The following is a 14,635-nucleotide window of genomic DNA, read 5'->3' as shown; positions in this document are numbered from 1 at the left end:
TGGCTGCAGGCGTTTATGGATCAGTAAGGAATGTGGCCCTTCCAGGGCTTTGGATTTGCTTGAACTGCTGAAGTATTGGCTGTGTGACTGAGTACCCTGTTAGCTGAGGAGGGTAATCACCTGGATGACTTAATTTCATCCATCTCTAGCTCCTGCTCTGCTAAGTGATGGGATTTTGTTTAACAGGTTTTAATCGAGTCACTCCATACACAGGAAAAAACCCCATGTGCTCACCTTTCAGGCTGGAAATACCAATACTTGGCAACAGCTGGACATGTTGCTGGTTCAGGAATGATGCCAGGTGACCGGTAATGAAATGCTATTAGAACCTTGGATCGTTCAAAGTGTGTCTTCTGCAAATATTTCTTGATGTGTAAAGATACATTGTCACTGAGTTAGTTACAGCTTTGTGGATTGATTATTGTAAGATTGGGAGAAAAGGGCAGATTCTTGATGTCTGTTTGTTATGTAGCCTTTTGCACTGTATCTCCTTGTGAAATTTGCATATCCATGTACTAAAATCCACTGCCTGGTTTGTTTTGGAAATTGGTGGCTTCCATGCTGCTAATGATAGATTTTGTGCCATCAGCAGTTGGCAACATGATTGGTGTTTTTAACACAGTTTCACTTGAAGTAGTATTAATAACAAAAAAAAAAAAAAAAATAAGTTAAAAGCCTAGAGGGAAGCTTTTGTTCCAGCCAGTGACATGTCCATCTCTACTGTCCACTCCCTGGACTTTGGGCTTTGTTTTTGTTTGGTTGTGCTTTTTTTTTTTTTTACACTTCTGAACCTTACCACTCTCATTTCTTTAGTAGTTGTTGTGACAGTTTTAGTGAAATGCTCTGGTAATTTTAGGAAATGTTTGTGATGGTGGGATGCTTTTTTCACTCTCTCTGCCATGTGTTGAGTATGTCTACCCAGCTTCTTGCAATTCTTTAGTCAAACAAGCTTCATGATATCCTATTTGTGGGAAAAACCTAGTGTATTTCAGGGAGACTCTTCTAAGATGTACTCCTTATCTTCTTGCCTATGGAGCCCTTCTGTAACTATAATTCCCGTTTTCTGGGATCTCTCCTTTTGCCTAGGAAGTAATATGCTGTGTTTGTTACTGGCTGTGTTAGTACTGCAAGATTAGAGGCAGAGCAGCTGCCATCAGCTGTTCCAGTTACCATTTGCACTTTGAATGGCTTTGCTTAACTTGCCTCCTTGTGTTTTCCAGTCTTTTGGTTTGGTTTTGTCAATAAGAACTGCTTACTTGAATCTGAACACTTGTAAACCTACTTGGTCATGGATGGAAAACCACTTAAGGGCTGTTGAATGGAAAAATGAGCTGTGTGCTTTGGAAAGTACCTGAGAGGTTGATGGGTATCCCATAGGCAGGGAAGTATTGCTTTGTGATCCCCAGGGAAAAGTTACCAGAACAAGGCTAAAAGTTATTTGCCTCAACTAAACAAGCATCTACCAAAACCTGACATATAACTGATCCTGAAGTTGGAACATGAAGCTGTGCACATATTATGCTTACTTGTTCATAGATCTCAGCACCTTTAAAGTTTTATGAGATGAGAGAGTGATGCAGCAGTGAAATTATTTCCTTGGGATCAAACAAGAAATCTGTGGCCTGGCTGGTGGGGGAGCTCAGGCATTTTTTGCTGTTCCTCATGCTTGTTCTTAGTTTCTGGTTAAAGCATAACTTTGAAAGTAAAGCTCAGCAGAGGTTCTGCTGCTGCCCTCTGGCAGAGCAGTGAGCAGCTCTGTGTTATGTGGAGCAGACCACTTGGAAAACTAACTCTGCAGTGTGGGAGCAAAAAGTGGTACCCAAGTTTGATAACTCTGAAGATTTGTTTTTAGGTTTTAGGTCAAAGTAGGTGCATGGAGGTGTGCAGGGCTGAGATACATGGATGTTACTGGCTGCTTTGGCAGCTTTGCCACGGCCTGATTAAGGCTTCTCAATGAAGCTGTTTTCCTTTCACTTGGAGTGACAAAATGCTATTTTTTCCCTCATGGTTGAATCAGGCAGAGCTCAGCTGAATGCGCAAAGCAGCCAAGAGAAAGTGAATGTTGTGTTAGCAGATGCTCTTCTGAGCTTGTCTGTGCTTGGGGGTTGAACATTCCCAGCAGCAAGGCACGAGGATGTGGTAGGTGTTCATGATATAGGTGTCAGCAGCTTTTCTCTCAGTTTCCTGGAGCTGCAGGGTGCTGCAGGACTGGGTGTGTTACTGCAGACAGGAAGCTCTTTCCTTCAGCAGCCTGAGTTACTTGACGAGATGGGCAACCTGGGGAGCTGTTGTGGCAGCAGCAAAAGGCTGTTCCGGTAAATTGGCATTTGAGAGTGAAACTTAACTCTTCCTTTGAGGCAGTGGAATTTAGTTTTAGTTGCTTTGAAACTTAGATGTTAAGGTTGGTTGGTATGACTTTGTCTAGTCATCATTTCTGTAGCTGATGCTGGTTTGTGTCCTGTGTAAATATGGAAGAGATGTAGAGGAGTAAATGTAGAGGAGTTGGAAATAAAGGAATTTAAGTGTAACTGGGGTGGGGGGAAAGTAGGGGAAACGTATTTTAGCTTTTGTCTTTGTTTTGCACCATCCAACTCTATTTTAATTGGCAATAAATCAAATTAATTTTCTCAAAGTCAGGTCTGTTTGGCCTGGGAGTGATCTCCCTGTCCTTATCTCTACCCATGAGCATTTTCATCTTATTTTCTTCCCTTGTCCTTTTTTAAGAAGGGATAGTGAGAAAGTGGCTGAACAGGCATGTGACAGCTAGCCAAGGTCAGCCCACCACAATGACATGCAAGATCATATATGTAGAGATATATATGTATATATTCACTTTTGTATCTGTACACTTAATAAGACTTCAGAGCAGAAAACACCATGATGGATTTCGGGTGTGAAGGTGGTCAGACATACGTGGCTCCTCAACACTTGTGTGTTGTCCTTATAAGGTACGCCATGGTTTGCTCCTGGGTGGAATTGCAGGCACGGATTTCACTTCTATGTTAAGGCTAAATGATGATGATGAATTCTTTGTATGGAAATTCTATCCAACGTCTGGATGCTTTAACAGATCTTGTGGAGTTTCAGAGGAATAATTTTGGCACGTCTACTCCTGCCTTTTGAAACATGAAAGCTAGAGTTTCTACACCAGGTGTTTTATCCACAGTGAAGAAATGATGGCCTGTGGGGACATAAGTGCCTGTAATTGCAGTAGGGGACTATAACTTCGTGCTGGATTTCTGGGATGTTTTGTAGTGTCCTGCAGCTGTTTTTTCATGCTGACTGTAGAGGGAAACTGTGCTTTGTGGGAGAAAGAACTAAATGTCATGCCAGTGCAGTTGAGAGTTCTGTCAACAGTAGATGTTTCACAACACACCTGACATTAAGTAAATGTATTTCTTAATGAAAACAGTGTTTCAAAAGTGTATATTGTTTTTGTGACTTATGACCCTTAGTCATTAGAAAACCCCACATCCTCCTTTCTGATGAAACTTTTAGGCTGCTGGGCTGATAGTGAACGTATCGATACAGTGAATTTTCTGTTGTTTTGTCAAGACCTTTAAATGGGAACCGTTCAGACTGTTGTATTAATGAATTCCTTTGCATTTTTCTGATCTGTCACTGTCATCACTTGTTACCTGTAACAGCCTGTCTTTTCAGCTTTCTTTCATCAGACATTTGGATTATTTCCTGGTCTTTCATCCGTAAAAGCCTTCATTTATATTGCATACATGACTGTATTACCAGGTGTCTTTAAGATAAACAAAACAAGTTGCTTGTATTAATTAATAAACTGATGGCTGGCCATTTCAAGAGGAGCAGCACTTTTCTCTATGTAGGATAGGAACTGTAGCAGCCATAAATATCCAGTATTTAGGGATCTGATCCAAGTTTCTGCATGGGCTGTGTTTGCGCTGGTGGAAATAAGATGCCCGTGCTTACAGTGTTGGCTCTCTGCATTCTTGGTTTGTTACGACTCCTAGTGATCAAGTTGAGTTGAATCCAGTGGAATTAAGTTTATTTTGGTGTGTTCATAGCCCTAATTAATGCAATGTTTTCATTGGGTCCAAGATTTCAGTGGAGACTGTGATCTACAAAGAACTTCTAATTAGATGTGTGTTACTTTGTGTAGAACTTCAGTGGTTTCTTTGTGACATGCTGCCAAACCAAATGTTCAGTGAGCTTGACTGCTCTTAATCTCACTGAAAGCTAGATGGTTAACCACAGTTTGGTTAACTAACTAGAGACAAACTCTTGTGGTTGTGAATGCTTATCTGGTATCAATTCTGACTGCCCTTGTCTTCCCCTGCTTGGTAACTGTGAAGGCTTCTTCCACAGGAGTGATTTCAGAGCAGTGTATTGATGCCACTCTGAAGAGTACCAGTGATGGCACAGTACCTGAGGGTACATTACCTGAAATGATGTAGCTTTGTCACCAATTCTGTGTCACCTGGCATACATGCTGGTGGTATTACAAAGAAATCAAAGCTTGGCATCTTTAGATCTTCTTAAGCTCTTGGAGAGAGCTGCACCTTCAGAGTTAGGAAGGTCTTGTTCCTTCACAACAAGTAAGCTAAAACAGTATTAAGGCAGTAAAGCTGGTTATTATGTGGTAATGCTGTGTAATGAATATGCTGAGTACTATGTCACCAGTAATCATTTCATGGAAGGAAGCAGTGATCCTGCATATGTCATGTCTTCCTCTTCTTAGGAGAAGGGGAACTGTCACCCTTGGAGCAGTTTGGTTACCAAGAACTGCAGTACTTTACTGGTCTTGCTGACCATCTCTCCAGAGGAAAAAGAACATCACAGTAATGAAGGCCAAGGTACAAACAGGAGTTTTTAGACTGGTGTCAGCTGAACAGGTGGATAGAAACTCTGAGAGACTGTGCCTTGACCTGCAAAGAGTTCAGAGATGCTGAGCAGGTTTTGTGTTGGAGAGACACGTGGCAGGTCCACGGTGATAAAAGCAGTTGTGCTTTCTGTTTTAGTCCCATTTAGTTGTGAGCTGACAACTTAGACAACTTGACAAAGATGTCAGACTGAGAATGTTCTTTGAACATAAGGAGACAGATCCTGAGCAGAGATGCAGATCTGAGTAGTCAGTGCAGTGATGGGAGCCTAAACTTGTTTTGCAGATGAGATCCCTGAGACAAGATACCGAGGACAGAGAGACCTGAGAATAGAGAGAGCGTTGGTGAAGAATGAAGATCCATGATGGGAAAAATAATAAAAGATTAGTAAGTGCAGTAAGAATACGAGTGTCTTGTTCTACTTCAAGAGTAGGAGGATTGTCTGAAAAGGAAGATGCGGCTGGAGAGTTTTCATTGAAGTGTGGGAGCTAGTGAGAGTTCATGTAGTTGGAGTAAAACTGCTCCAACAACATTAGAGATGAAGAAGAAATAGGTGAAGGGGCACAGATTTTTTTTTTTTCCAATTATTTTGATGGTTGGTGAGAAAAACAAAAGCATCTTTCTGTGGAAGAGTTAAAGCAGATGAAGGCTAGATGAGATGGTCAGAGGGAAATACTGGGGCTATGGGCAGTTGGACAGGAATGGGATTAGCTGGCAGTTGAGGGGATCAAGGAGGATGTATGGAAGAAGGGCAAATGTTTGTCTTTGCCCTGTGTACCTTGCAGACCTTCCCTTCCTAAAGCACTCTTCTTTCTCTGATGGTCTTCTTTGATTTTTTTTCTCTTGAGAGGAACTAAGGCTGAGTAAACTTGAGGAATAGAGTAGTGGGTAAGTGTGACTGAACTATGACTCAAAATTGAACTTTCTCTAGCTGAAGTATTTAAGAAGAGGTGGAAGAGGTGGAAGAAGGATGGCAAATCCTGGCAGATGTGGAAAGAGGAGGAAAAGAGCTCCAGCTGGAGGTGGTCCATGTGGATTTTATTGTGGCAGAGGAGGCCAAAGAGTTCAAGGTAGTGGGATCAGCCACTGTATCAGCGAGTGTGGGAGTAGGGGGCTACGGGTAAACAACTGACAAATGTTGTAACCTCTCTACCACTTCCAGACAGTCACATTTGGATTTAAGGAGTGCATGTCTCATGCTGTAAGATAACAGAGGCAGGAAAAATCTTTCTGAAACAGTGAAAGAGGCAGAGGGAAGAAAATGAGCAAAGAAAAACATGAAGTTGAGACAACAGTAGGACATATGAAAATGAAACTTGCTGGAAATATCTATAAAGGCTTATGTAGTTCCTGTCTTCCCAGACTGTAGGGAGAAGTTTTTTTTTTCTTTTGCTTCACTACAGTTCCAGTGAGTTAGAACAGTGGCTTCTTTAGATTAAGCAGATCTGTACTACCCACTGCCTGTGTGTGGCAAGCAGTTCTCTGTACCATGTACAAGCAGACAATGTCTGTGCAGACTCTTTTCTTCCTGCACAAATGCTGAGGGCATCTTGCTTGTTTTATGCTTGAAAGGGAGGCTTGTTCTGTGGCTTGCACTCAAAACAATGGGTTTGATTTTATTTTATTTTTCTTTTCTACTCCATTAGCTGCAAAAAATACATAAAGCACAGCAGCTCTGAGTTCATTTCATTTGATTGCTAGAAGTCTTTGTATGTTCCAAATAAACATTTGGTAATTGTTTTACAAAAGGATATTTTTTTGCCCACAGTCAGAGTATATACAAGAGAAAGGAAGTTCTGATACAACCTCTTGATGAAAAATTCACCTCCCCCATTCCCCACCCCCCTTAGGGTGCTGTTTCTCTTTCACTTGTTTGAAATGAGAGCAGTGACAGGGGAGTTCAAGGGATCAGAGATAACCTGACAGGATGGAGAAGTTAGTGAATTTTGGAAGTAAACAGTGTGGCCTCTGAATGACAAAATTAAAGAACGGTGGTTTCTTCTGGTTCTAGTTGTTGTAATAAATCTGTCATGCTTAATTCTCCCACCTTGCTTACATGCTTATCCATGTCTCCTGGGCATGTGCTTTGCCTTCCCCTGCTCTACCATGCTGACTGGGTGAGGTGGGAGTTCCTTGGAAGCTGTCCCGTGGTGCCTGTTGGGTGTTCCCAGATGGCCAGGGGGCTTCCATCTCTCACTGTTTGGCCATTTCATTGGATGAGCTGCAACCCCCTGTGCTGCAGGGCCAGCTGGTGTTTGTGGCCGGACAGCTGGAGTGGCCCAGTGGAACTGGCAGTCTCGGGGTGAGGAAGGAGGATTGGAAGTGGCACACCTCACGAGAGCTTTGTTTTCCTGGGCAACAAGGTTTAAACATTGTCTATCTTGCTTAATTTTAAGCTCCTATAAAATAACCTGGTTTTAAGGCAAGTCTACACTTCAGGATGGTCATACCACTCTGAAAGAACCTTGCTGACTTAACTTTTGAAGGCTGATGAGCTGGTTGCTCTCACTGACTAGAAGCACAAACCTCATGATTTAAAGACTAATGTAGGCAGATTTTTCTCCTTTTTTTTTTTTTTTAAATTTTAAATTTTCTTTGACTAGCATCTTTCTATTTGGTTTGCCTACTTCAAGTGCTAGTCTATTCAAAGCTGAGAAATAAATCAGCTAAGATACTGAAGAAGCAGGAAGGTTTGCTCTCCTCTTCTAAAAAGGGGGGTAAACCCCCTGAATTTAAGATATTGTAGCCAGGAAACACAGAATCATGAACAGAAGTAAATTTCTAGGCTGAAGATCATGGTTTAATAAAAATCAAAATAAATTTGAGGTACTGGGGACACAGATCACATGTGCACCCACCCACAGGCACTTCACAAGGTTTTTGCTTTCGCTTGGACACGACATGTATGCTGAAGGACATTCTTTTGGGATGTCACAAGATGATGCTTTGTTTTTTAGCATAAACTTGAATGAATGTAGAACTCTTTGCTTAAATCTGGATAGGGATAGTGTCTTTGGAGTTTAGAAGTTACCAGATAAAGAATATCTTCAACAGGTTTTCCAAATCATGATGGATTTTCCTCACTCAGTAGGAGAACTATCACTACAGGAGCAATATCAACCTTCATTTCTTTAAATCTGGGGGGAGGTTGTGGTCTGCTTGCTTGGTAGAAAAAAGTTGAACTGCTCTCATGCTTCTGAACTGTAGCTGAGTGATTCTTTCTGAGGTCTTGCACAGGAAGGCCTTGAAGCATGCCAGAGAGCAGGAGTAGATGGCATAGCTGGGAGCGAGAGAAATTTATTACTCTTCAGCTTTCTGGCAGTGAGAGTTTGTTCTACCTACAACTAGGAAAAACTGGAGATGTGAAACAAGATGCGAGCCAGAGAGGAAACTGAGTAATAGCTGGGTCCAAGTTGTTAGTTCCTCTTATGGGGCTTATTTATTAAAATGTCTGGTGGCACCTTTTATGAAAGAGTTTCAAACTCACTCCTAGCACCATATAATTGACTCACACAAACTGTTGCAGAGGAAACATCTGTGGATGGAAAAACATCCTATGACAGATAATACAAGGAAAAAGGAGTTAACTGGCCCACTCTATCTTTGTTTGTATTGCAGGTATAAAATGCAATGTCTGTGAACATGCTTAATGTAGGAGTTATTCATGCCTCTTCTCTTTTCCCCTCAGGCAATGTGCTATGAACATCCTGGTTCTCAAAACAGCACTGATGTTGCTTGTCCTCCTTCTTTCTTGTCTTTACCTTTCCCACACAGTCAAAGTATCAGCAGTAGAGGTCAACACACCAGAGGAGATGTTTGTGGAGAACGGGACAGACGCCAAGCTTCCGTGCACGTTCACATCTGTGGAAGTGATCAGCAGCGCAGCGTCTGTTTCTTGGAGCTTTCAACCAGAGGGAGCCGCAACTCGTATCTCAGTAAGGAATGGCTGGAGGGGGACAAACCTGGGAGGGGAGGCTGCCATAAGTGTGCAGTGGTTCTTCTAGTTGGTTCTAAGGAGCAAACAGATTATGGATTTGAGCCTCCTTCCATGTGGCTTGTCTCCATTACTGTGATTTTAGGGGGATTGCTGCAAAGACTGGAGTGTGTAGTGAGCGTAAAATATACCAGCTACTTTGTTAGTCTGAGGAGAGGGGCGTTGGTGTCATAGCACTATGTATGAAGTAGATGAGTATCAAGGAATCTTCTGAGTTCTCTATCCTCTTGCACTTGAAATGAGCGGTCACAGAATTTGAATTATCACTGGAATTGCAGTGTTACACTGTGTTGTGCATATTGCTTATTTTACTTGTGTACTGTATAGCCTCTGTTTGAGAGGGTTTGAAGTAAGACCAGTCTCTGGTTTCAGAACAGAATTGAATGGCTCAAATCAGTGAGCAGTTACATCCTCATATTTTAGTTATATGACAAGTAAAAAGCCAAGCTAGGCAAGGAACTTAGGCAAATAATATTTGACATCACTCATTTCCTGTATGTTGAGCCCAAGTGGGCTCAGATCCTTTGGGTGGGAACCTTTAAAGAAATGGCTTTGGTAGGTTGCATAAGCTGGGCACATCTGAACTCCCTGACACTTCTGCTTCCTTCTTGTTCCTTATCCTGAGTGAGAATTTAGAGGAAGCTGAACAAGGGACTCTGGGGCAGCAGGGAAGATGTGGAGACAGTAGGGTGCTCAGCCTGACTGCTTCCCGTCTGCTGCAGACATGGGATCGCTTAAGTTCTAGGACCCCTTCAGTGCTCAAAGCAGAGATGATCCAAATCACTGTGTGAGATCTTGCTTAATATATACAGCTCTGAATAACAAGCTTCTCAATTTTCAGTGAAATAAATACTTTGTTTTCAAGAGGGTGCTCTTCTCCTTGGGAAGCCAAAGCAGTAGTTTGTCAAAAGTTTAAGAGAGTAGGGCACATTTCCTGCCAACATTGAACAGGATGAGTGAAAACAAGTCATTTCTTTGGACATTTTCCGCTCCCCATATATCTTTCCATTCCCTTTCTGCATCACTGTCCAGTTGTGGAAGTACAGCTTCAGGAGATAACATTTTTTGGAAGTGTAGTCAGTTTAGACATTCCACGTGGATGTAGTTATCAGCACAACTGAGAGAAAAGCAGAAGTGACCCAGCATGATCTGATGTTATTTCCTCTGTTTCTTTTGAGGGTCTGGGGGAAGTATAGAGGGAACATTTTTCTTTTATGAGCCCAAGTCATGTTGTTACATATCTTGGTGGGCTTTACTTTGAAAGATTGACCTTATGATCAGCTTATATCTGAACTGAGTCCATGCTTCTCTTGACAAGGATGGTCCTGTGCCTCTTTAGAATCACACTGGCAATCTTATGGCCATGTGGTGAGGCTGACTTGACCAGGAGCTTCCCCTCCTTGTCCCCTTCCCTGGCACATGTCCAGGGGTAGAGACATCTTTGCATGAATGAAACATCTGATCACTGCAGAGTTTCACAATTGACTTAAACCAATCAAAATTCATCAGTTTTAGGTTTCATGTTAAATCCTTGTAGGCAAGGAGTGGCTTGAGTCATGTAGCCTGTGTTTTAGGACATACTTTACTTTGTGATTTCTCCCCCACTGGGTGAGGACACCTAGAGAGCTGAGGAATCTACGTCTTGCCCTCTAGACTTCTAATTGGATTTTCCCTGTGCTCAGGGGGTGGTAATGCAGTACTACTGTGTTAAAGGTTATAATCCAGCTGCAGACTGATGCAGTTCCTCCGAAATGATGAAAGATGACTGTGTGCTGGCAGACTTCCTTCTGTACGAGATGGTTTTTATGCTAATCTGTAGACCTCTCTTACGGGATGCTATGTGTTTGAAAACAGGGGTGTCCTGTAGAAGTCTGTGCACTTCTACTGCTGTAAATTCCAATTTTGGTCAGGTATAGTCAGGACAAATGCAGTTTCTCCCTAAACTATACTGCACAGATTCATTCTTCAAGGAGTTTTGGTCATGTCTGGGTTGTGCAGGGCCAGTGTGCAATTTACTCATTTAAAAACTGGGAAACAGTTCTATTTAGTTACTTGAAGGTTTCTGGAAAACAGCTAGATACACTCTAAATTACTCATGGGATTTTTTAGGGGGGTGGAAGGAAGAAGGATGTTGCACATTAATTTAACTGTGCTTTAGTTGCAAGTAACACACAGCAAATCATGAGTTAGGAAACTTGGTATCCTTTTCCTATGAGGATGCAGGCAGCTTCCTGTGCCTAAAAGACGGATGGCTGTGTTCCAGAAGTGTTCTGAGCTTTAATTATTCCCGGGTTACCAGCCTTTTTCTCTTCCCATCCTGCCCCTTTTGTGTTCAAAACTGTCCTTCAAAACAGGAAAAAAAAATCCCAAACAACCAAACAATCCAACCACAAACAAATGAAAACCAACTGAAAACTGGAACTTGTGGTCTGTTGTGCTGGTAGGGTTGAGGTATAAGCCTTAGAATGATTATGGGATCAAGAGGCACCAAGCCATACTAAAGTTTTGCTTGTTGAGGCAGGAGGAGGAAAAAAAGTCTCAAATATGTATCATTCAGTTGGTTCTGGGAGAATGCTGTAACAGTGAGAGAAGCACGGTAGCTCTGTAATCTCTAATTGGATTGTTTTTGTGTGTTTTTTCTTTGACTGCAGTTTTTCTATTACTCTAATGGAAAATCATACCCTGGAAAGGACATACCATTTAAAGACAGGATCACTTGGGCTGGAGATCTTAACAAGAAAGATGCTTCTATCACTATATCAAACATGCAGTTCCGGGACAACGGCACATACATTTGTGATGTCAAGAACCCACCAGACATTGTTGTCAAACCAGGAGAAATCCGAGTTAGAGTTGTGGAGAAAGGTATTCACCCTATATGACTTCTTCTTTTCCTTCCCACCTTTTTTTTAATTTTATTTTTATTTTCCCCCTTCCTTGTCTGTGTCGCTTTTATTGGGGGTGGGGAGTAGCCTGGAGGGAACAATTATATTTTTAATTCTCTTCTTCCAGGTCCTAATGTTTGAACAAATATCTGTCAGCTGTTTAAAAAATTGAATGTCACACACGTTTCCTCTATACCCATTAATTCCTATGCTTTAAACAATTATTAGCAAAAGCTGGTGGAAGCCTTGATGAGAACGTATCTTCTTACTTCGAAGTCCTATGAATGCATTTCCTGTATTTTGCTACATTAAGGGCTGGGATGACATTTGAAATCTGGGGAGCAAGGAGACAAAGTGGCAGACTCTTTCCTTTGGAACCCGTCTGGTATATATAATGGAATACAACACCATAAACCTGGCCCAAGCACATACTGGCAGTGAAATGCTGCTGTCTTCGCTGCAAAGGTGTTTGTGTTGGATGTACATTCAGTCTCTTCTGCTGGAATGTTCTTTCAGTGGTGACCCTTATAAACTGCAAGGGCTGGCTACTTGCAGCCACATAAGGCTTCTGGTCCAAGCACTTAGATTCTTTGTGTCAATTTGGCACACGCTTGATCATCCAAAACATTTGATTGTTCTGCCTAAGCTGGAAGTCAGCCAAAGTGAGATGCTTCCTGCAATGAAATGGTTCTTGGAGTGATTGGATTTCCAAATTCATAATTGAATAAGGACAAGAATAAATGTTGAATTCTCAAATGGCAGTGCTGGTGCAGCTGTTTCATTAGATTTTAGTATGTTAGGGACGATACCTACGTGTATGCTCTAATTAGAATGATGCTGCTGCTATAGCAGGTGTGTATCCCTGCTCACGAGGTCATTCCATGTTCTTTTGTAGGCAAAGATTCTTTTGTATCTAACTTTTCTCTTCATGGAGCAGTTGGAGTTGGATGGGACCTCTGGAGATCCAACCATCACTTAGAACTTTCTGTTTCTTGGAAGTTTGAAGTCTATATAAAGCAGGGGCAGTTTATTTTCTCACAGTGTATTGATGGTCACCACGAAGAAGCACTAAAGCAACTGCCAGTTTGGCGAAGTCACGCTGTTCTTGGCAAATTCTCTTCAGATTTTAACCCAGGTTAAGCAAATGAAGACTGACTTAGGTACACTAATTCAGATGATATTTTTTTAACAGACTTGCATGCTGGCTTCCTGTGCATGGTGGGGCGTCTGCACAAGAGGATCACAACGATTGTGGAGGAAACTCTGAATTCAGAATCATTCTCATCCTCAGAAAAATGCTGCGACAATTGTCTTCAAGTTCTTAGGAAGACTGTGAAAGCAGGTTTTCAAGCTACAGATGAAATGCTGTCTTGTATTCCTGCCTTCACCTGAAAGTGCTGCTCCTGTAATAAATAGGTTGTAACTATTTGTAACAGGCAGCTACTTCACAGTGTGTTCAAGGCAGCTAGTGTTGCCTGGAGGTTGTTCATCTTTGATCTGAACACTGAAAATGATAATTGTATGAAAATCTTTATACTTAGGAGCAATGGAAACTTCCCTTTCCTGCCTGTTTCATAAAACTGATGCTAACAGGCTTTCAGTGAAAATGGAAATTGCTTTGAATTACAGTCATAATTAGTGGAAAGTGTTCTCTGAATGGCTGGATTTTTAATTTGTGTTGAGCTGTTAACTAAAATGTTAGCTTTCAGAGTTGGTGTTCTGTTATGTAGGTGTTCTGTTATAATAAAGTCACTGGCTGCTCCGGAAGTGCTTATGAGGAAATCATGTAACTGGAATGCTGGAAAATACAGGAAAAACATGAGGGTGAAACATTCTTTAGCTGAACTAAGTGATCATAAAATTGTGTGAGCTCTTCTGTAATCTGCTGGACCAAGTTCTGAGAAGCAATAAAGCCATACTCTAGTTTCACATGCAAACAGTTGCATTTCTTTATATGGTCTTAATAACCTCTGTCAACAGAACGTAAGTGCTGTCCATCACTCAGATTCAACTAACTAGAAAACCCCTGAGTCAAAGAAGCGACAATTCTATCAAATTTTAACATTGTTCTTCCAGCAAACAATCTGCTCTCTAGTTTTGGACTGTTACTTGATTTCTTGCTCTGAAAAGGCTTGTGTGTTTTCTTTTGTGGTGTACGAGGCAGCAGCAGCTGTGCTGACAGAAATGCATGTCTCTTTTGATGTTTTTGCAGGCAGTTATTCCTGCACTTCTGGAATGGTGAAAACGCACAGAAACTAGGGAACTCCTTATGTGCCTCAAAATAAATCTGTTTATTTTTGCATGGGGCTCAAACGCAATCACCTGAAAAATATTACCATTTGTAGGACTTTTTTCCTTAATAGCAGAAGGATATCTGGGCTGCTGAAGGTTCTGAAAAGAAGGGATGTCTTCTAAGTTGTGGCACTTGCGTCTTCATCTGTAATTTCTTACTGAGACAGCTCTTCTCCTGAAAGTTGCTGAACCCAAAAGTAACAGAACTAAGTGAAAGCCCTGTTTTTTTAGTATGATGCCTTTGCTTCAGGGTACTGCTCCCTTCTACATAAGCGTGTCAAAATGGGCTTGGTCAACAGACTACAGACTGGCTGGGAAGGGCTTGAATACACATGGTCTGTGGTCCTTGCTGGAACAAGTCTGGCAAAGGATGACTAAGATGATTAAGGGACTGTACCACTTTTCATACGAGGAGAAATGGGGTTGTCCAGCCTGCAGAAGAGAAGAAAGGCTCGGGAATCTTCTCACCAGTGTTTATATACATTGATGGCATCTAAAGAAGACTGAGCCAGGCTCTTCAGTGGTGCCTAGTGACAGGACAAGAGACAATGGGTGTAAATCAAAACACAGGAAATTCTGTCTGAGCTTAACTCCACATTTTTACTGCAATT

The 14,635-nt window shown here is 41.7% G+C and overlaps 1 protein-coding gene across 2 annotated transcripts in view; it reads left to right on the top strand.

Annotated features, from left to right (window-relative positions):
• The window catches only part of MPZL1 (myelin protein zero like 1), a 37,500-nt gene that overhangs the window by 5,351 nt on the left and 17,514 nt on the right, over nucleotides 1-14,635 (top strand). Inside the window, exons 2-4 of one of the 2 annotated variants that reach the window (XM_050333665.1) lie at nucleotides 8,628-8,788; nucleotides 11,499-11,712; nucleotides 12,925-13,669. In XM_050333665.1, the coding sequence (XP_050189622.1) occupies nucleotides 8,628-8,788; nucleotides 11,499-11,712; nucleotides 12,925-13,124 (575 nt within the window). In that variant the 3' untranslated portion in view covers nucleotides 13,125-13,669. Of the gene's footprint in view, nucleotides 1-8,627; nucleotides 8,789-11,498; nucleotides 11,713-12,924; nucleotides 13,670-14,635 lie in introns of those variants that run through there. The other variant, XM_050333664.1, reaches the window with a different exon arrangement.

This window comes from Myiozetetes cayanensis, unplaced genomic scaffold, assembly GCF_022539395.1.
Source record: "Myiozetetes cayanensis isolate MyiCay16 unplaced genomic scaffold, myiCay2020 scf5-8, whole genome shotgun sequence".
NCBI classification, from domain to species: domain Eukaryota; kingdom Metazoa; phylum Chordata; class Aves; order Passeriformes; family Tyrannidae; genus Myiozetetes; species Myiozetetes cayanensis.
Note: the sequence above shows the minus strand (reverse complement) of the source record. Positions and strands in the feature narration are given on the sequence as shown.